Source organism: Plectropomus leopardus, chromosome 5 (assembly GCF_008729295.1).
Source record: "Plectropomus leopardus isolate mb chromosome 5, YSFRI_Pleo_2.0, whole genome shotgun sequence".
Classification (NCBI taxonomy): domain Eukaryota; kingdom Metazoa; phylum Chordata; class Actinopteri; order Perciformes; family Serranidae; genus Plectropomus; species Plectropomus leopardus.
In genome coordinates, this window is record NC_056467.1 from 36,758,986 (window position 1) to 36,781,970 (window position 22,985).

Here is a 22,985-nt window from a genome sequence, read left to right on the forward strand (position 1 = left end):
GGTTAATAGTTGATCAGCACTGTTTAGTTTGACAGTCTGGCAATGATTAACGTGATTGGCAGCTGCATTAGAGATTCATCGGCTGTCATTGGCCATTTTCTGTGCACCACCGCCTGATTCTAGTGAATGCTTTTAGGGGCAGAAGGGACACGATTTTTTTTTTTTTCATCTGGTTCATGTACTTCTTTCAGAATCATTTCTTTCAGAATCACTTCAATCAAACTATCACTTAGTTTCAGAAAATATGACACAAAGTTATTTCAATCAAGCTCATTATTTGTAAGTTGTCTCTCAACAAGAATTACATTATTTTTGTAGTATTATAGGAGATTAATGAAAGAAAACAAACTTCTAACAATAAGCAAAGATATCACAATTAATTGAAGAAATGTCACCAAATGTATCAGTGATGGCAAAGCATGAATAGCATATGTAGAAATAGGATATTTACATCATGCTGATATAGGCTTCTTATAGTTTACTTCATCCTTGGCTGTCCCTTCATGCTTTTCTTTGCCTCATGTTTCGTCCTCACTGGGCCCAATGGTAGCAGAACTCATAGCAACTCCCCTGACCTAGAGAAGGGGAGTCATAGTGGATGAATGTGCCAAAAGGGATTTTATCTACAAATTTATTAGCTGCCCATCCAGGTTTTCATGAACATGTCTTTTATACACAAGTACACAAGACGACTGCTCAAAATCAAATAGGGTTGCATATTCTCACACTTTTGTAGAGCTGACAAGGTTCTGTTGATGAACCGCAAAACACGCTCCAGCTTTAAAGTGTATGAAACTGTCCTTGGTGACAGATGATTGGCCTTTCTGGTTATTGTGTTCGCTGTAGGGCAGCAACTCTGTAAGGTCACTGACATGTGAGAACGGCGGCACGCATGCAGTCCATGGTCTGATGAGCTGAGCGGACAGTGGGACAAAGAATGAGCCAGTAGTTTAAACACGGGTCATTTACTTCCTGAACCACATCAAGTCAAACATGAGAGCTGCTAATCTGCCGAGCGAACAGATTAGTCTTCAGCATAAACAATCGTTGAGGATGCACACGATACTACTCAATGAAATATTTACCATACATGACACTGAATGGGTAATATAGATACGACTATGGATCATAGACTAGAGCAGTGGTTCTCAACTGGTGGGTTGCAGTCCAAAAGTGGGTCACGGGTCTATTCTGAATGGCCCCTAAATGATTTTTAAACGTGTGAAGTTTGTATAAAAAAACACTTTATTTTAAAGTACAGTGAATTTCTGGCATAGAGCTTTTATTTTTAAGTGTATTTCTGTTTATTCTTGATATATGTTTTATTTTGTCTTTTAAGTCGATGTGTTGTTTACATTTCGTAAAAAAAAAATAAAATAGAATATGTGATCATTTAGAATATATGGACATTGAACTAATTGACTAAGGAGAAATCTGGACCCTGTGACTGGACCAGTTGGCAACCACTGGACTAGACTAAAAAACTTTAAATATCTCTTCTTAACTATTTCTTACATCACAGCTCTCTAGGATCACAAGACGCACACAACAATACAGTATATTAACCCTTGATTTCTCTTCCAGCGCTCCTGGTAATGAGAAATATATGTTAATATAGAGGTAGGTGAATTCTTAGATCATAATGTTAGTGTCATCTGGGACAGACTGAGGCAGAAAAACTGGTGACGCTCATGTAAGTTTGAAAGCTACACATCTTTTACAGCATGAAAAACTTTGTTCGCAACAGTCATTTAAGGTTGTCTTTTAATTTCACTTTTTAACCTCGTCTTCGTTTACATGCCAGTCCCAGGGGTCCTTAATCCAAAACAAAGTAAGTGGCTGCTTGTTGAGTCCGTTCACATCAATGCATGGGTTAAACATGGGATAGAGAGGCTCCGTGCACTGCATGCAGAAAGAGTGCAGCAGAGTGGTAGTGTCAGCATCGTAGAATGACAGCTCCCCCTTCTGGAGATTTGCCAGTATGCCCAGTTTCTTGACTCTCTTTCCCACTGACAGCTGCTTCTCCTGGGTATCATGACATGCCAAGTACTGTCCATCTCCATGGTAGATGCACCAGGATGTGTTGTTCACACTCACACTGGAGGAAGTCTGACTTGGACTGTCTTTTTTATCAGCTGACCCAGTAGTCACACCCATTAGCCAGTATGGTTTCTCCTGGACGATGACCTCCCAGTAGTGCCGGCCGCTAGTAAAACTCTCCTGAGCCAGAACACTGTACTGGGAGTCATATGGCCGAGGACTCGGAGCGTCACTGACAGGCTCCCTTCTCCAGTACACCTGTTTCTTGTCCTGGGATATTTCCAGTTTCGGATGCGCTGACTTGGAATCCAGAGCTGGACAACTTAGATCTGCAAATATAAAATCCACATTCAGTACACAACTGAGATAGAGGGGGTTGATTTTAGATAGCAAAATGTTGGATTCTTTACTAACTTGACCACATTCGGGGAAAGTGTTGGGAGAGAGCCACTGAGAGGTCATCCACCAGCCGCTCTACTGTTCTCAGCTTCTCAAGGTCACACAGATCTTTGTTTACTTCTTGGATTGGTGCTAAATCCAAAGGGTCGCTACAATAAAAACTGAACACCGTTAGAAGACAAAAGTCTTACCAAGAGAAGGCAGAAACACATAGAGTGATGATATACTCACCAAAGATTCAGTGCTGTGATTTGCTGTTGAGAATGAACAGGTCAAATACAAGACTTTCACATGATTACAAAAACACACTGTCGTAATATTCGGCAACCTACCTGTAGGAATTGCAGCTCATTTGTTTCTTGGAGAAGTGATTTGCTGGAGGCTCTGAGACTGTCGATCTGTTTGATCTGAGTCTCCATGATGCCCCTCTGGGCCTCCAGCCACTCTGTCATGTATGACTCCTCTGCGTCTATAATTTGCATCATCAGACGCTCGTCACCATCCAGCACGACACGGATCCTGCTGTACTTGTCTGAGATTTTTTCACGGAAATCTGCAGCAGACTTCTAGGAAATTAATTAAAACAACATTATAAGCGAGGATACTATGAAGGAGAGATGCTTGCATAATCAATTCACATTTTTTACGAAAAAAAAGAATGAATATTCACTATCTTGAATAATATATACTTCATCATATGTTTGCCAAAATAAATTACATGGGTATGTTTTTTTTTTTTTTTTAAAGTAAACACAGAGTATAATACTAGTTACTGAGAGTACATTTGTGGAAATAATACTTGTACTGTTAATACTACTAATTACATGGTCTCAAATTGAAATATGTAAGTGTGCTAACATATTGCAAGCATTATAAAAGAAAATGGTTTGTAATTATGATTTTTTCTTTCTGTTTTACCATTACCATTTGGTAATGGCACATTGATTTTTGTTTTTATAGCCCCAAGTACATAAAAAAAGCAAAGGCTTTTTTCCATTGCTTTTTACTAACTAAGTTCACAGGCTTGAAAAGATTTATTTCAAATTGACTGTACCACTGTTTGTGTATACAACGTCTCCAAGTCCTTGATGGCATGTTCTGCTTCACTTCTCCTCTTCAGCAGTTGATTCATGGTGGTCTCTAACATGCTCTAAAGACAGAAATACAACAGGCCTATAGAACATAAATACCATGACAGAGAAATATAGCAATAATCATGACATTTGCAAGGAAACTAAAACGCATTAGCCGACGACAAAACACTATTCACCTTGAAGTCTTTGCAGGCGTCATGGAGTTGAGACGCCCTGTGGTTCTTGTGCGTGCCAACCAGGACACAGAGACAACACACAGGGACCCTGTCCTCCATACAGAAGAGCTTGAGCTCATCACGGTGCTCCCTGCACTTCAGAGACAGCGGATCCCCCGTCACCTCCACAAGTGTGTGCTCCCTCAGAGCAGACCTCTGCTGGTGCAGCAGGGCGTGAGCCTGGCACAGAGACGCATCACAGGTCAGACACGTCCTTATTGCCACTGATGATGTCTCTATGCAGTGGTCACAGAGGACAGTGGAAGATGATTCCCTGCTTGGTGTTGCTGTCTGTAGCTCTGCTGTTGACGGCCTGTTAGTGGTGAAGTCCTTTACTTTCGCCTGAAGGCTGGTGTTTACCTCCAGAGTGAGGTCAGACTGGAGGAAAATCTGACACTCAGGACAGAAGAAAGGACCCACATCAGACCCATCTGTTTCCCAGACAGCCTGGATACAGGTGAGACAGAAGTCATGTCTGCATGGCAGCGTCACAGGATCCGTGAAGAAGTCCTGGCACACGGGACACTTTAAAGTTTCCTCAACAGTCCCCATAGCTCTGCTGCGTGAGGCTGTGATGGCAGCTCACTGTGCACTGTGCTCCTGGCCTTCCTGCTCATGAATGTTTCACAGGCCTCTCCTGGCAGGCTGCACACGCCACTCATGTGCCTCAGTGTCAGATTACTGAAGATGAGATGAAATCTTCCACTAGCTGATTTAACGCCATTGACTCTCAGGGGACCACACACAACTGAATCGCACATTTCCAAAAAAATGGATTAAGTAAACGAAGTCATCAATTATTTGTACATTGTTCAAAAATCGATCTAATCTGAATTTAAGGTCAATTCAAGTTCTTTTTTTATGAGCTTTTAATCCTATCTCACTGTCTTCCTCTTTAAATGAATTATTTGTAGTTAACCTTGAATTAAGATTATATTGCACAAATCGTGCTTACAGTAATATTCAGTGATGCCTAAAGTAGGTCTATAGTTATGCAGATCAAACCTCTGCTCAACAATTTGTTATTAACATGTTCCCATTTTTATAATGAATTATATGTTATTAAATTGTATTCAGTTTATTTGACTGAAATAATTTTTAGGAGTGTTGATTATTTTTAACACTGGTTGTGTTTAAGATAAAAAGGACTATACCTTATTTATTAAAGTAGGAGGTTGACTGGGAGTTGAATTTATTTATTTTTTAATTTTTTTTTGTAAAGAAAACATATATTTACAATTGCAGGTTTTGGGGTTCTGAGAATATTTAAAATAAATTAGATTTACAACTATTTAAAGTTGAATGTCCCCTCTCTAAGCCAAATAAAAACAATACGGGCCTAAAAAGGGCCTAAAAAGTTATCTAAAATGCCTCCCTCGTTCTGCACCACTCTCATAAATAACGAACAGTTCCTAACTGCATCAATATTTTCACTACAAAACATGTACGTAACTCACGTAAAACAATTCAGATGTCTTGTACGACAAGGTGTCTGCACTCATTTGTTATAATTTCGTTTGCTGTTGCGATTAATTTGATCTCTTAAAGTAGACAAATATGAGCTGTCAGCGTTGTATATTTTTACCCTCCTTCACCGTGCTTGTACTTCCCATAGCTACGTAAGCATCTACCCATCAAAGGCACCATCTCTGCGTACGTAAGGACTAATTTGCGTAAATCCCTTTCTTACTACGTTAACATATCCGGAAATCCTGCGTACACGTCGTTCGTGCATAACTCAATTACGGCACTTCCCAACCAACGTGGGCTGTGGATGTGGCAACAAAGCGGCGCCGGTCCGGTTGACTACGTGTCTCCTTCGGTCCACACACAAGTGTTGTTGTGTTTGGTTTTCCAGACTTTCACATTGTCAGGTAAGGAGTCATTTTGCACAACATTTAGTGGGTCCATGTTGTCTAAATAGCCGCTAAGCTAGGCAGTGAGGTAGCTCATAATAGCTAAAGCTAGCTAACCTTAGCTAGCCTCAGGGTTGACAGCAGTGACACTAGGCACTCAGCTGCAATATGTTAGCCTTATTGACTAACTTTCAGGCTTAAATGGCTTCACATATGGTAGAGTTTATTTGCATGAACAGCACCTATACCCTGGATTTTCCTTTAACTGTTACCCGTTAGCTAATATGTGTAAGATAACAAGTCCAAACATCATCTTCAGTGGGTCAGTGTGTCAAGTTCAAGCACCAACCTGCTGATAACTTCATGGCACATCATTCAAAGCTTTTCAGTAAAACTGAAACAATTTACAAATAGATAATACTCATTTTTATATATAATATTTTCTTTATATATTCATTGTTGTGTATATTGCCAAGTACACAGTCTGTCTTATCATATCCAAAAGCTGCTTATCTCAGATGAAATGATGTTAGAGTAACCTGACACTGGTTTCTGTTTATCACAGCTCTCCTGAAGTAAAAGTGCAATGTTTGCCAGGCTGGCCTTGTGCTCTCATCTGCCATCCAGAATCTGGCAGTCAAATGTCTGTCCAGTGTCCATCAGAGCGTATTCCAAGGCCAATTGTAAGTAAATCTTGATTTGTATACTGTAATGTGCTCTTTGGTGTGTGCTGATGTGTAATAAAAATTTTTTTTTCCTCTGCAGTCCCACGTCCCCATGGGAAGTCATTTGCTCACCGCAGTGAGTTGAAGCAGGCCAAACGTATTGTGGTGAAGCTGGGGAGTGCTGTGGTGACACGTGATGAGTGCGGTCTGGCACTGGGTCGACTGGCTTCAATAGTAGAGCAGGTAATAACGTATTAATATTGTTGACACAGACAAGAGAGGAGCTTTAATACGTGGGCTCAAGGAAGACTTATGAAACAAACTGGACTTAGGGAGTGATCTTGGTCGAGAAGGAAGAACTTGAATGTTACAGCCTTTGTGTTTCCTGTCAGGTGGCCATGCTCCAGAATCAAGGCAGAGAGATGATGATTGTCACCAGTGGCGCTGTGGCATTTGGGAAGCAGAGACTGAGACATGAGATCCTGCTGTCTCAGAGCGTCAGACAAGCCCTGCATTCTGGACAGAATCAACTCAAAGAAATGGTGAGTAATTGTTTTTAACACTGTGAATTTTAAGTCGACTCATTGAGAAATGCTTAAATATTACATATGCATTGTGTTTATAGACTTTTAACTTAAGTAAAATCTCTGTTTTGCAGTCAGTCCCAGTTTTGGAGGCAAGGGCATGTGCAGCTGCTGGACAGAGTGGTCTGATGGCATTGTATGAAGCTATGTTCACACAGTACAGTACCTGCACTGCACAAGTATGTACTCCACAAGTACAAGCATTTTCTCATAGTTAACAGAGGTTTTTTTTTTTTAATGTCACAAACTTCTCCACATTTCTGTCCTATTCTGTAGATTCTGGTCACCAACCTTGATTTCCATGATGAGCAGAAACGTCGCAACCTGAACAGCACGCTTCATGAACTGCTGCGGATGAACATAGTTCCCATCATCAACACCAATGATGCTGTTGTTCCGCCCCCTGTTCCCAACAGTGACCTACAGGGGGTAAATGTGGGTACTGTGTGAAGGGCATGTTGGGAATGCTGAATGTGGCTCTGCATTGTGGTGGTGGAGTGCTTAAATCATGTGTAAATGAAAGACGTATGTTTCATTTCGTTTACATTTCCACCTTCACTAACATAGATTTACTTAAACACAATTTTATTTATTTTAAAGGCTGCTTTAAATGTTCTCTGCTAATTCAAAGTGTGGCGGTCTTGTTTTCTGCCATTTTGTTGTGCGCAGACCTGCTTGTGTTATCTTCTTTTGGAAAAAGGTGAACATGTGTTGTTTGTCCTTTCACTGAATGGGTTTGGGAGGCTTTTGTTGCATGGTAGCAACTGATAAGATGTTATTATACAGTATAATGTGAGATAAGGGAATTTTCCTTTTGGCTTAATGAAATTTTTTTTCGTATTCTAGGTAATAAGCATCAAAGATAATGACAGCTTGGCTGCACGGCTGGCTGTTGAAATGAAGGCGGACCTCCTTATTGCCCTGTCTGATGTTGAAGGTACAGAAATCACTGCTAATTGGGAGATTGGTGATGATTTACCTACATTTGTGCATTAACATTTGTATTCATTGTGTGTTATTAGATGTCAAAGGGCTGCAGCTAAGAATTGTTTTTTCTATCGCCAATAAATCATTTAATTTGCATTTCAAAAAACATCCCAAATACCCATCATAAGTAATCCAAAAACCCAAAGAAATCTCTGCAAATAGTTTATTTTATCTTATCAATCGTAACCTCCCCAAATATACTTAGTTTGCTGTGATGTGAAACAAAAAAAAACAACAACCTGTAAAAAAAACCAAAACAGTTGTATAGTGTCATCTGTGGCTCTGAAGGGAGCAGAGTTTAAGAAAGTAATATGTATTATAGTAGTAATATATGTTATAATCAGGGTTTCATTGGCTTGCCAGGGGCCTTAAATTGTTCACAGAAAACCTGTGTAACAAACTGGAAATGTGAGACTATATTTAGATATTTAGACTTGTTACATGCATTCATCACAAATGGACTGTGCCAAATACAAGTGTAAATGACCACCAAGATGCATGGGGATCTGATCACTCACATCACTTCCCAAATGCTCTTAGACACATCTGACCGCTTACCCCTTGTAGTGTAAATGCTAATGCATCATTATGCATCTCCGACTACATTATCAGAGCAGGACAAATGCTCGAGAACGCACCCATTATATGCTGAGTTGGACAAAATGTTGTGGGATCATCCATTATTTTGCATCATGGAATGAGACATGTTGAATTCTACTGACAGTGATACCTCCAGCTGTACTGACACTGGCATGCTGCAGAGCAGCTGGCAAAAGTGTGTACTTAATAACTGTGCAGGGCAGTAATGAAATCTGAACATAAGTGGTAATCTAGAGAAGCATTATAGGCACTGCTCGGAACATCAGTCTGTCTTTGCTGTCATGTTCAGATCACCAAAACACATGTTAATACCATGTCTAAACAGGCCCTAAAAGTCAGAATATTTAAGAATCAGCCCATCCAGGTTTGTGTTTTGTGAGTTCCTCAACTTTTGGGAAGTGTAATGCTTAATCGCTGGAGTACTTTAAACAGTGAATCAAAACCGTCATTAATCAACTTGCAATAATATTCTATCACTGCATTCCTTTTATTCATGAACATTTTATGTCAGCGAGTTATCTGCTAATGGAAACTTTGAATACGGTCTGTCAGTATCAGTGTGATCGATGTGTGTTCTGGTTCTGTGAAGGATTAAAAAGAAAAAAAATCTATTCCACAGGCCTATATGACAGTCCCCCAGGAACAGATGATGCCAAACTCATTGATATATTCTATCCTGGAGACCAGCAGTCAATCACGTACGGCACGAAGTCCAGAGTCGGCATTGGCGGCATGGAAGCCAAGGTCAGCATGACAGTCGATATTTTATCTCAAAGTGTAAACAGGACTGTGTAGTTTGAAGAATGAAAAAGTTGCATTATACTCAATCATGTTGTCTTGTCAGGTGAAAGCAGCCCTCTGGGCACTACAGGGTGGGACGTCGGTCGTCATCGCCAACGGCACACATCCTAAAGTCACAGGCCACGTCATCACGGACATTGTTGATGGGAAGAAAGTTGGCACCTTCTTCTCTGAAGTGAAACCTGCAGGTACAAGGTCAAACCGTCTGTACTGAATATCTCACCTGCTTGTTGTGTTTGTTGTTTTTGTATTTGATGTCTGTATTATTGACACCACCAGGTCCAACTGTGGAGCAGCAGACAGAGATGGCCCGACATGCAGGAAGGGCTTTGGCCTCCCTGAACCCTGAACAGGTGAGTTACTTGCTCCCTCAGTTGGTTAGGTTTTAAAATGTTTTTTGTATTTAAAGATTATTTTCTAATGGGGTCCACATTTGTTTTAGGTTTGATTACAGTAGAATCATACTAACACAATGGAATAAGATTTAATGCTATATATTTAGCACTGATATATCAAGATTTAAAACATTAGATAAAGTCCCCTAAATACAGCATATTGGCCTCGTTGTATCATTCCTAAATGAATTTAAATGACAAGATTACAACAGAGGGAGAGCATCTCTTAGGCAAATATAATAAATTAACAAACCGTATCAGCACTAAAACTAAAAGAGTGAATCATTCTCACAACAGTGTGCAGGGGCCAAACTCATTAGGCTCACATTGTACTGGCAGCAGCTTTAATTACTCTTGATTATGGTATTTTTTAATCAAGCTGTGGTGTGTGTGTGTTTGCTTTCAGAGAGAGGAGATCATCTGCTCTCTTGCTGAGCTGCTTACCGAAAAGAAAGATGAGATTCTAAGTGCCAACAAGAGAGACATGGAGTTAGCCGTATCATCAGGTACAGAGGCACAGAGAAGACACTGATCACTTCAATCCACAGCCACATGCAACGGATCACTCAGCTGTAGCACTTGTACTCAGGGAAACTGGTATATGAAGGAGGCTTGGATCATCTGGTTTTCAGTGTTGACTGACATTTGTCTAACTTGTGGTGTGCATCAGCCATGTTGTTAGTAAGAGGCTTACTAATACACGTTGCTGTAGTTGTAAATGTATGAGTTTTGTAGGTGTCATTGTGTACCCTGTGTTATAGGGCACATTAGCAGAGAAAAAGAGAGACCGTCTGGAGACTGGATAAGCAACATTCTCACTCCTGTTCTCCCATACCTTTTGTTGTAGAAAGTAAAATACATTGTCTCTACAGAGATCTATAGATTATTGCATTTTTTGGTGTTTTTATTCATTTATTCTTTGTCCTCATAGGTCGATTGTCTCAGCCTCTGATCGACCGCCTGAGTCTGTCAACTGCTAAGCTCAACAGCCTTGCTATCGGCCTCCGTCAGCTCGCCGTGTCCTCCAGGGATAGCGTGGGTCGGGTGCTGAGGAGAACCAGGGTGGCCAACAACCTCGAGCTGGAACAGATCACAGTCCCCATCGGTGTCCTGCTCGTCATCTTTGAGTCGCGTCCTGATTGTCTCCCACAGGTCAGTCAAAGCAAACACTCAGCCTGCAGCGTGTATTATCATTAGCTGTTTGCCTGGAAGACTTTTTACATCTTTGTCATTGGAAGTCAGACTCAGTTTTTCATGTATTTAATTTTGTGTTTTAGGTGTCGGCTCTGGCTATTGCCAGTGGAAATGCTTTGCTCCTGAAGGGGGGTAAAGAAGCTTCCAACACCAATAAAATTCTGCATCAACTCACCCAGGAGGCACTTTCCATTCATGGAGTGACAGATGCCATTCAGCTGGTAAAACAGAGAGCATTGTGAGATTGAAACACAGTGTGAATTTTGACATGTTTACTCAAGTGTTCTGTGACATTATAAACTTTACGTTGATGTGTAGGTGAGCACACGTGAAGATGTCGAGGATCTGTGCAGACTAGACAAGATGATTGACCTGATCATTCCAAGGGGCTCATCCCAGCTTGTGCGAAACATCCAGAGGGCAGCTAAGGGGATTCCTGTACTAGGCCACAGCGAGGGCGTCTGTCACGTCTACATAGACAGCGATGCCAGCATAGACAAAGCTATTGATGTTGGTATGTGCTCCCTATGTGTAGCTGTTGTTAACAGATGTTTCCATTTCTGCATTGGTGTGGTCACAGTGATTTAAAAGTTGTGGGGAAAAAAATCTTTTTCATGTTTTCTTTGAGTACACCTGGCAGTTGCAATTAATATTACTTTAAATGTTGCCCAAGAGTCGTGGTTATTATCTTGTTTGGGTAAAGCACAAACTGCTGAATGAATATACCTGTACTAACTCATGTTTCATTGCAGTCAGGGACTCCAAATGTGACTACCCTGCAGCCTGCAATGCCCTGGAGACACTCCTTATTCACAGAGATTTGCTGAGAACTCCTATTTTTGACCAGATCATTGATATGCTGAGAACAGAACATGTAAGAAAGATGCACCGGCACTCTTATTATTACACATAACAATACAAGATATGGTTACGTGTTTTTTTTTTTTAATTTTGATGATGGTTTGTGCTTCAGAAACATAAACAAATGGTGGGGGGAAAGATGGCACTTAATTGAGGTCAGTAAAGTACAATTATTTTTTTATTCTATTGTTAAAACAATGTGTCATTGTTTTCTCTCAGGTGAAGATCCATGCAGGCCCCCGGTTTGCATCCTATCTTACTTTCAGCCCATCCGAGGTGAAGTCATTGAGGACGGAGTACGGGGACCTGGAGTGCTGCATTGAGGTGGTAGACAGCATGCAGGACGCTGTGGACCACATTCACAAATACGGCAGCTCCCACACTGATGTCATTGTTACAGAAAATGAGGAGACGGCCGAACAGTTTCTGCAGCAGGTGGACAGCGCCTGCGTGTTCTGGAACTCCAGCTCTCGCTTTGCCGATGGCTACCGCTTTGGCCTTGGTGAGTACAGTATAACTTTACTTCTATATGCTGTCAAAGAAAAATATGAGAATACACGTCCTATTGTAAATGGATTTAACCTGCTGCGGTGTAATTTTGTTGTACTTATTTTTTAGGAGCTGAGGTTGGCATCAGTACGGCAAGAATACATGCCAGAGGTCCAGTCGGTTTGGAGGGGCTTCTTACAACCAAATGGGTCCTAAGAGGGGACGGGCACACTGTGGCTGACTTCTCGGAGCAAGGCAGTATGAAATACCTTCATGAAAACATCCCCGTCCCCCAGGGGAGCTTTAATTAGGTGTTCAACCAAAGAGCCACCAACAGGAGTCAAGGTACTTGATGTCTATCCAGAGTTTACGTAAAGGTTTGTGTCTGCCAGTAGAACTTCAACTTTTTTGGCTGCTGCTTCATCACCAGTATGAGTCTGCTGTTGGTGCAGAAAGCTTGCATACAGACCAGAGGCTACTTTAACTGGACAACCAAGTTCCTGGTTTTATAAATCTGTGCATCAACCTGTGGGATCAGTCCAATACCAATCTTCTGAGACAATTACTGGTTGTTACATGACTGGTGAGAGAAAAATATATTATGGTAAAAAGAATTAAAAAAACATTATGTATGTGTGACAGGTGAAACAAACAGTATAAACAGACAAAGCTCTTTCCTCTGTAAGGTCATTTTTATAGTAGCAGGAATAAAATCATTGGCCCAGCTGTGATTTTCTAACTTATTTTTCTACATACAAACTCTCCCTTGGCCTTTTTGTAATTTACTGTAAGTGTTGTTTGTGCAGGATCTTGGTCCAAATTTATTTTGCTGTCCTTTCTCTTTGCACAGATGGTTTAATAAATATGCTGTACAGTTCTTTACTCATGGTTTTGTGTTGTTTCTGTCACAAAGTGTTTAACATTTAGGGAGATTTAGTGGCAGCCAGGGGTGAGGATTGCAGATTGCACCAGCTGGAACGTCTCCCACAGATTCCTTCCGTGTTCATTGTTCAAGATGTTTTTGCCGAGAGCTGAATTACCCGCAGAGGTCTCCTCTCCAAAACTAACGGAGCTGGTTATTCAAGCACGCAAAAATACTTAATAAAGCAGTTGGACATTTCAATCCGCATGTCCGTTCAGGAGGTTTTTACCAGGAGCTGAATTATTCGCAGAGGTCGCTTCCTTTCCAAAACAACCTGATGATTTAAACCAGTAAAAATACTGATTAAAGCAATCACATATAAAATAATCTGTGTTTTTCTAGTGGTCTTGTCGGAGAGTAGCCTCTAATTTTGGTGGCCAACGTGAAAACATGAATGGCCCTATATAGAGCCAGTGTTTGATTTGTCCTTTGTGGGCTACTATAGAAACACGGTGGTACAACACAGCGATCTCTGTAGATGAGGACCTGCTCCCTATGAGGGTAAATACGACTTGTTCTAAGGTTAAAAAAAACACTACAATCTTAGTTTCAGTAGATTATACATAAAAAACATAAAGAAAACATACTTATATTATATTCCTTTTCTGTCAATATATCCCCCTAAATTCACACTAGACCTTTAATTCCAGAAAAATGTGCAGCATAGTACCCTGATTTAAAAATGTATTTTGTGTATAGGCTTATTTAAACAGTCTTGGGAAGGTTCCTTTTGAAATGTAATTAATTACAGATTACTATTTACCCTCTTAGAAATGTAATAAGTTATGTAACTATTTTAGTGACTTCATCAAAGTAATGCAACAGTTGATTACTTTTCATTACTAACAAATGTTTTAAACACGGCTATAAAGCTGAGAAGAGTAAAACATAAGTGCGTAAATGTTGCGCTCAAATTTGACTCAACGGCTTTACTGGCCTTTTTTGTCCAAAAATCTGCCCAAAGAAGGCATTCCTACATGGCAAAAAGATGTAAAGCAACAGAATGAATGTTTCATTCAAAATATAGACTTTTTACTCAAAAGATTTAATTTTCATATGTAACCTCATTGTAATCCAGAACATTTTGATTGGTAACTAATTTAATTAAATATTTTATCAGTATCTGAAAATGATTACAATTACATTTATTTTGTAATTTAATTAATGTAACTGGTTACATGTAACAAGTCACTCCCCAACACTATATTTAAGTTATTGCACACATTACATTTCAAGCGGGTTTTTTAATACTTAGTAATGCTATTCAGTTACATAACAGATGACTCTTTTAATAACTCTTTTGCTATCCTTACACTTATTATTTAAGGGGAACATTATGTGAACAAAAAGGTGGTTGATCATTTCGTTGATCGTTAGTCAGAAAAGGAGTTGGAGCTCCCATCATTGATGTATTTTTGGGAAGTCCCACTTGTCTTTCATGCAGCGCTGGTGACGTAACTGCAGTGGGCGGGGTTTGACACCCAGCAGTCCTTGCCCTGACACCGGGCAAACTCGGCTGTCATCTGACTCGATGCTAAAGATGGCAGGAAACAAGTCTTATACGATAGTTGAATATTTCGGCGGGGATTGTGGCTACCGCTGTGGTTACTGTAAAAACGATGAAGGGAACTTCTCTCACGGTAAGTGTCTAATCAAGTAGAGAAGAGACATAGCTAGTCGGTATCCCTGAACTGGCTTATGCTAACGACCTAGCCCCGTCTACATGCTGGAACAGTATCTGGTTTTGTAAGAGAACTATCTAATGTCGGTACTTTAACACTAATGCCAGAGAATTTGAGCAATATATGCTATATTTTCTGTATTTCGAGACCAGAGCCACATAGGTTGGCATACATCTAACGTTACTTAGATGGTGTCAGGTTATTAGCTAACTCAGTTTTTAGCCATTAGCATCCTACAGCCCTACTCTTATTTTCCTGGAAAACAAACCAAGCCTGTCCTCAAATAAGATAAGTTATTTAACGGAATGACTTAAAATTCCGAATTACTTTTCAGTTGGGCAATAATGTTTACTGTAGACTAACGCTGTAACATTAGCAGCTCAGCAATAGACTTGTTAACATATCCACTAGCATCAAGCTAACGATAGCTAACGACCTGTTAAGCTTTGTACCGGTAAGCATCAGGACAGGAAGCCAAGGATGTTGTCCTCACGACCGAAAGTGCAGCTGTCTGGCTTTCGTTTTAGTGTGTCAGTGTTGTGAACTGGGGGCCTCTACATGTCAGTAAAAATAACTTACGGTAATGCTATCGTGTATTTACATATTAACTGACTGATGGTCAGTAAGAGCACATGGGTTTTATTTAACACTGCACAGATGAATATGCTGGTGGTCGCATAATGTAATAATCAGTGGACTGCTGCAACACAAACAGGAGATTAAACATGAGACAGATTTCGCAATATGCTTAAGCAGAAGACAGCCTGTTTATTTTAAGCACTGTATGTAATCTCAACAAAGTGTGCGTCTTTGTTATTGTTAATATAGCAGCATCATCTGAGATGAAAGCATAGCGGTACAAATAATTCATTTTAGCCCTATTGTGCTGGGAAACTGATGCTGGAGTGCTCCTGTTTTTTGTTCAGATTAAGGAGATGAGGAAACCACTCAATCCAGCTGCAGTGGAAATGATTTTCCCTGATCCAGTAGTGATGGGTGGCCTAGGCTCTCTTCCAAGTGAACCCTGAAATAGTTTATTTGTAGTGATAATGTAAATAAACAAGGACCCGAAACAGTCAGTGGATTGAGAATTTAATTATGTTGGTTTATATGATATGCTTCCTTTTCTTTCTATACTCACACAGTCTAAATTTCATATGGCATGTCACCACTTTTTACTTAACACTCCCACCTGAAATTCCTGATTTCAAAACAACAAACTTCTTTGTGTACATCTGTTTGTCTGGATGATTTTCAAATGTCAGTCTTTCACAGTCACATAACTTTGAATGTAAAACGTCTGTCATCTGACAAACATTGTGAAAGTAGTCCAGTAAAAATATGTAAAAAACGGTATTTTTCAAGTCTTGCATCTAAGACAGCCACAAACCAAGAAGTAGCCAGTTTACCTACTACCTGTTATTTAGCTGAGAAGATGTCTTCCATGAAAGTGTTCAGAGTAAGGGTGACACAAAGTCACATGCCATAAAAATCCTGTACAAGACAGATGAGCAGAGCTTAAAGGGAACTAAGATTTGCCATACTGCACGTTGTGTTGAGAGGCTTTCATTTAAAAGCTGAACTGAGGTCAGTGTAACTTTGCATTTTTAGAAGTTCAGAGTTTAATGCTGAGCTATAAACAAATCTGAGTAAGAAGATGGGAAGGGATTTTCTGTTTGGGACAGAATGGTGTCATCAGAGCAGGTGAACAGGGGAGAGACAGGTGGACTATAATTAGGGTTCAGTGAGTTCTTAATGCAGTCAGTGAGCGATTGGGCTCAGAGCCCGCAGACGAGAGCTGTTTTCTAATCTAAGATAAGAGTGGTAATCTGGATGTTATGTCATGGGGTCACGTCAGGTACTGCGGAAGAAGGAAGAATGTACTCCCTGAGTGATTCTGCGAAGTGTAAAAGGTCAGTCTGTAGGTTCATTGTGTGAATACTGGTTAAATAAGTGCACTAAACAACTGTAGAGGTCAACACATTATTTCAATCCACTGAGGTTCAGTTAATTATTTTCAGGGTTCAGCAAAAAAACACACTTCCGATTTTCTAGTTGTTCTTCCACTATAATTTCTTATATTATATTCTCGCTGTAGTTTTTGTATTTTCCTTGGATAACATGCAAAGCAGTCTACAGATCAACACAGTGATTGGTATTTACATACTGATGATAAGTGTTTCTAATGTAAACTTTTACAAGCAGGTGCTCAGTGAGATAATGTTTTCACTCAGTGTGATTGGTGCAGTGATGTTATCAACAGTGTTGTCACATGCAGAGCAAATGCGACCACACACAACAGAGACCAACATCTGCCCTCCTCTGTGTCACTGTGTTTGTCATGGCTCGGGGGAGGCATGACAGACACCTGATCTCCTTATGGATCAGGTGTGAACAATGGAAAGGCACTCCCATTGTGCTGTGACGATAGCCGCTGTTGCACTTAAGCTGACATGCCATGGCTTTTTTTGCACTATAACCTTTTTTAAACTTTGGACTTTCAGCTTGATTTATCAGGCTTTTTTTCAGACAAGCTTTCGACTTTTGTGTCATTCCTGTCCTGCCCCATATTAACGAGCTCTTTTGAGTTGATACGCAGTGTTATAAATATATCATATTTTCTTTACATCGCGTTTTGAGCATACTTATTGCTTTTAAAAACAAGACTAAAATTAGCATTTCACCTGCAAATTCATATGACAGCCTGACAGCTCTGTCATTGCTGAGGTCATGGGGATTTTTGGACTCAAGAATTTTGGTCAAAGGGGCCAAAAACCCTGATGGATTACACACTTAATATATGATAAGGGCATGAATATGTGGTATTTAAACATAACTCCCCAGGATCTTAAATTATAACTACATGCTGTCTGTGTTCTCGGGTGTCAGTCTTGTTCATGGCAGTGAAAAGAACAAGAAGGTCTCCTTTTATTCTGCATGTGTCTTTCTGTTCTGTGTTTTCATTTAAAGGATAACAACTGAACATTTACCTTCTCAAATGTGGGATGAACATTTACAATTGCCCATTTAATCATCTGTTTTATCACTGACATTGTCAAAAAATTGTATGAACAAATTTTATCGTGCGTTTGATCTGATGTGACCCATTTATTCAGTTCAGTCAGTGAAAAATAAAGACACAAATACTTTTATTGTCATTAATGCGGCACAGATTTTGACATTGTTCTTTATCATGGTGATTATACTTGAACTATAAATATATAAGTATTTTAAAAAGAAAACCTGAAGTCTTGCTGCTGTATCTGCCAGCCTTAGAGCAGTCATTTACTGTTTCGCTGTTGTAGTGTGTCTCTTGGATCACACTGTGTCGTCCCCTTGTCTCTGTGGAATCTGGCTAAACACCACTCTCCTGGGACATAGAACATTATACACAGTTGCAAAGTCAGTGTGTGTTGTGTGAACTGTTGTACAGTCAATTCCCTTGGTTTTAGATGTAAACTGATGGTGGTCGTCAAGACTTCGTTTCTGGTGCATGTGTGTGTGCAAACTGTGTATTTGGTTGCAGTGGAGAAGGTCAGGAGTTGAAATGGGGCGCTCAGACCTCAGTTCTGGGAAGTAGGATCCAAGCTGCTGCGGACACAAATAATACATTAGCATGTCACCACTGGGGACTGCGGGAATATGCTTTGGGGAGGACACTGTAATTTGAGATAAAACGAAATTGTGGAAGCCAATACCAGTACTTATTATTAGTACTTAATAAGACTGATAACCGATATTTGGAACCAATATGCTTTTGCAATAAAAATTAAAATAATTCTGTCAAAATCTAGAATTTGAAATATAACAAACTCCAACACAAACCTTTGTTTAAATGCTCTTAGCAAATGTTGAATCAAAACTAAAACTGTCAACATCATTTACAGCAAGTTCCCTGCAACTTTTTTATAAAGTTCAGTGAAGATTTAATTTAAAAAATAATGAATAAAAATAGGTCCTTGAGTTTTTACAAAGTAAAGTTCCTCCCATGCTGACACTATCTTTGTGTGAATTGCAGACTGCCTTCCCTGGTGTTGGCTGAGTGTAATATGCACGCTTTTTCATTGATTAATTTTATTGGTGATTATTAGAATAAAAACGCAGACACAAATAATCGGCAAAATGCCAAATATCGGCCCTGATAATTGGCCAAGCGAATAGTCAACCCCTGGATTCTAATATGATTTCTTATAAATTTGGCATTGGACGGCATGTTCTGATCGTATACATTCAAATTATTAAAATATTAATTAAATGTTTAAAAGTTATGATCCTGGGGCGCCTGGTGGCTCAGTGGATAGAGCAGCGCCCCATGTGCAGAGGCTGTGTCCTCGCCGCAGCGGCCACAGGTTCGAGTCCGGCCTCAGTCCTTTGCTGCATGTCTCCCCCTCTGTCTCTACCCCTTTCACGCTCACACTGTCCTATCGATTAAAGGCAATAAGAACCCCAAAAAAAGTTATTATTTTTTTTGTTTTCTCCAGGGATGTGGTCTCACACCATGACAGTACAAGACTACCAAGACCTCATAGACCGAGGATGGAGAAGGTGAGTGGCTGTTTCATGCAGTCCTGTTTACTTACATTATCTACTTCATGAATTTGCTTATTAACACAATTTAGTTTTTTTTAAGTCATTGATAATGTGTAAAGTAAACCTTATCTGCCCTTGTCTTTTTTCAGAAGTGGGAAATACGTCTATAAGCCCAAAATGAACAAGACATGCTGTCCACAGTACACCATCAGGTAAGTTTACCCACTAGATTTCTATTCTCTACCATTCAATTTACTTCAGAACTGACAAGACCAGAAAAACATGGAACACAAGAGGATGACCCATGGTAGTTTGATATAATAAATCACCTATTAAATATGTGCATAACAATAAAAATAACTACAAATACAAATGTTGCTCTTCTAACATAACCTTTACCTTTGTGCGCTCTGTCAAGATGTCATGCACTAAAGTTCCAGCCTACCAAATCCCACAAGAAAATCCTGAAGAAGATTAACAAATACATTTCCAAAGGGGAATTGCCAAAAATACAGGATGATGGTGAGATTTTTTAATGCATATGTATTATCTAACTGTATTGATATATAGTATATGCATGAAAAAATAGAAAAGCCGCAGTCAGCAGCCAACACTAATGGATTATTGGACTGTGTATGCATCAAAGTGCATGGTTGGAACCACAGTAAGAAATGGACACAAATTTAAAAGAGTGTTGGCACTGTGGCTCTGTAGTACACATTATGTGGTGTAAACACTTTTGTGCTTTTGCAGGGGAGCCAATGGACTCTGTGTGTGAAGAAGCAGGTCCACAGGAACCGAGTAAAGCGTGTCACTCAGACGTGACGTGTGCTGCTATCACAGACATTCAGAAGGAACTGCCAGAGTGTCCTGCTATCACAGAAGTCCAGAAGGAGGTAGCGGATGCCGCACCTGCCGGCTCAGAAACATCAAGAAGGGATCCGGTGTCCGTCTCAGATGAAAGAACAACAGCCAAAGCTCCTAAACCAGGTAAGAAGTCTGATTCCCTTTCAGCTGATCATGCTCATCAACCTCAATGTGTTTTTTTGCTGTTACTGAAAATTGAGTACTAAAATAATCGTTGCTTATTAGTAATGTCATTACAAAGCATTATTTATGATTCACAATTTCCTTTATTGGGACAGTTTTTCCTGAGTTTTTACTTATTTAAACAGCAGCTTTTTTGTTTTGTTTTTCATACAAACCAGGAACCAGCTGCAATGATTAGTCGATTAACTGATTAGAAAAAAAAAACCCTCTTTTTGATATTCATTTATTTCCTTTCGGTACTTTTTTCTGGCAAAAATTACCAAATATTCACTGAGTTCTTCTTTAAGCTCCTCAGATGTATGATTTTTATGCTTCTGTCACTCAAATTTGATAGCAAACTAAAGTAAATATGTTTGGGTGATGGACTGTTGATTGAATAAAATGAGCAATTTGAACAAATCTAACACACATTTTTCAACATTTTTACATTTTATAGACCAAACAATGAATCAGTAAATCAAGGAAATAATTGGCAGATAAATCGATCATGATGATTGTTAGTTGCAGTTCTACATTATTCAGTGAACTTTGGCAGCTTATGCTGAATGTACAGTATTTTATGCAGCCTTAAAGGAATACCTCATTCACAAAATTACCAATTGTAAATTAATTAGTCATTCTGTATTACTTTGAATTGGTAAAGAAAATGTTTTTTTAAGCATGCCCCCACAGAAGAAGGCAAACATTTTGATTTATTGATGGATTGGCAACCAAGTTAGCACAATCTTAAACATTCCCTCAGTAACGTGCAACTTACACATTGATGCAGCAGTAATATTATCCCAAAACATCACATATAGTAGTAAAACACTTACTTAGGCAACATTTTACTGCACAATGAGACCTTATACTTTTCATACTTGAAATGGAGTATTTTCACCGTGTGGTATTAGTACTAGGATGTTCCTGTCACCTTCAACTTTATTACACCACGTTGCAGGTGGTAGAGGAAGGTTCATTAAGTGTTTTGTGAATAAACCTGCTCATGTAGGCAGGACACAAGTTTAAAAAAAACAAACCAAAAAACAAAAACTGAGACACATTAAACAGCTTAAGATTTGATTAAAATAATGACCATTCACTAGAATCATTTATGAGACTGCCACTGTGGTGCTCCACAATAGCTGAAGCACCAGTGCCCACCACTGTGTGTCACTGTTCACTTTTTAATAGCCTCCCCTGTGCAGCAGCACGTTGAATGAGGCTGATGTCTGTGTTTGCAGGAGTGTGTCTGCTTTGAGCTTATCTGTCTTGTTCTCCTCTTTACTCTGCAGTACAGGATATTCTTACAGCCAACTCACAGTAATGAATAAATAACACTCACAGTAAGGAGATAATAAACTTCTATTAGACACAGGAAGCAGCACTTCTAACAACTGCTCGTGTTTCAGGCCTCAACCACTTTTTCCCCTCTCAAACCTCTAATGAGAACAAGACCCCACGCTCATTAATCAAAAGGTAGGGACGCACACTGGAGCAGGAAAACTTGGTGTTGGCACATCCAGATGTAGACATAAACATACAGAGAAAACTTTAAGCAGTGCCAGTGTCCTTCTGCTCTTACTCCTGTGTCAGCACCATGGTCTGCTTCCTCAGACTGTCAGAAATAACACGCCTTTTCAGGAGGCAAGTAAGGAGGAAGCAAGAAGGATTTACTATGTCGGGCCAGTGGTTCTCCACTCCCCCCTAATTCACCTCCAACAGAAAACACCTGGACATATCTTTGCTCTAGTTTTATGACTGGAGCGCTTTACAGCTTTGGGCAGCTTCCAGTTCTAGCTTGAGAAAACATGGCTCCCCATTTTCCATACAGTTCAAGCAAAGCCAGAGGTAAACAGATACAGCAGCAGGCTACGTATGGAATGCTGTGTTTTGCAAAGCTGTCCTAGGATCTGAAAAAGTAGTGAAACTTGCTCATATGTTTATATCAGTTTGAAATGAGGTCTTAACTCGATTCTGAAGACAGTGTAGTGTTGTCAAAAATATTGATGTATCGACAGATATTATACTATTGAAACTCATTTTCGCAGTATCAATACACTGGTACCAGCTGCGCTTTCTTATTTGTTCCTATTGTTAATTTTTGCTGCAGTCATTCAGCTTTGCTCTGAAAAATAAAAGATGTAGCTTCCTTGCTCAGCCTTGTTATATTTATCTTTATATATATAAAGATAAATATAACAAGGCTGAGCAAGGAAGCTACATCTTTTATTTTTCAGAGCAAAGCTGAATGACTGCAGCAAAAATTAACAATAGGAACAAATAAGAAAGCGCAGCTGGTACCAGTGTATTGATACTGCGAAAATGAGTTTCAATAGTATAATATCTGTCGATACATCAATATTTTTGACAACACTACACTGTCTTCAGAATCGAGTTAAGACCTCATTTCAAACTGATATAAACATATGAGCAAGTTTCACTACTTTTTCAGATCCTAGGACAGCTTTGCAAAACACAGCATTCCATACGTAGCCTGCTGCTGTATCTGTTTACCTCTGGCTTTGCTTGAACTGTATGGAAAATGGGGAGCCATGTTTTCTCAAGCTAGAACTGGAAGCTGCCCAAAGCTGTAAAGCGCTCCAGTCATAAAACTAGAGCAAAGATATGTCCAGGTGTTT

General features: G+C 39.7%; 3 protein-coding genes across 3 annotated transcripts; 2 read left to right on the forward strand and 1 right to left on the reverse strand.

Annotated features, from left to right (window-relative positions):
• Nucleotides 1-1,770: 1,770 nt before the first annotated feature.
• Nucleotides 1,771-4,300, reverse strand: LOC121942871 (E3 ubiquitin-protein ligase TRIM39-like). The gene is made up of 6 exons (XM_042486163.1): nucleotides 3,710-4,300; nucleotides 3,494-3,589; nucleotides 2,772-3,005; nucleotides 2,671-2,693; nucleotides 2,455-2,588; nucleotides 1,771-2,369 (listed from the first exon to the last, which is right to left on the reverse strand). The coding sequence occupies exons 1-6, from the start codon at nucleotides 4,298-4,300 to the stop codon at nucleotides 1,771-1,773; spliced, it is 1,677 nt and encodes a 558-aa protein (XP_042342097.1).
• Nucleotides 4,301-5,512: 1,212 nt separating this feature from the next.
• On the forward strand, nucleotides 5,513-13,062 carry LOC121942953 (delta-1-pyrroline-5-carboxylate synthase-like). Its single transcript, XM_042486270.1, has 17 exons — nucleotides 5,513-5,622; nucleotides 6,170-6,287; nucleotides 6,370-6,512; nucleotides 6,662-6,811; nucleotides 6,928-7,032; nucleotides 7,130-7,288; nucleotides 7,700-7,790; nucleotides 9,060-9,184; nucleotides 9,285-9,429; nucleotides 9,521-9,594; nucleotides 10,043-10,142; nucleotides 10,568-10,788; nucleotides 10,914-11,051; nucleotides 11,149-11,344; nucleotides 11,583-11,704; nucleotides 11,911-12,193; nucleotides 12,310-13,062. The coding sequence occupies exons 2-17, from the start codon at nucleotides 6,191-6,193 to the stop codon at nucleotides 12,489-12,491; spliced, it is 2,331 nt and encodes a 776-aa protein (XP_042342204.1). The 5' UTR covers nucleotides 5,513-5,622; nucleotides 6,170-6,190; the 3' UTR covers nucleotides 12,492-13,062.
• Nucleotides 13,063-14,588: 1,526 nt separating this feature from the next.
• On the forward strand, nucleotides 14,589-22,054 carry LOC121942872 (arginyl-tRNA--protein transferase 1-like). Its single transcript, XM_042486164.1, has 7 exons — nucleotides 14,589-14,742; nucleotides 19,266-19,329; nucleotides 19,464-19,526; nucleotides 19,733-19,836; nucleotides 20,068-20,304; nucleotides 21,756-21,822; nucleotides 21,940-22,054. The coding sequence occupies exons 1-7, from the start codon at nucleotides 14,634-14,636 to the stop codon at nucleotides 22,052-22,054; spliced, it is 759 nt and encodes a 252-aa protein (XP_042342098.1). The 5' UTR covers nucleotides 14,589-14,633.
• The last annotated feature ends 931 nt before the right edge of the window (nucleotides 22,055-22,985 follow it).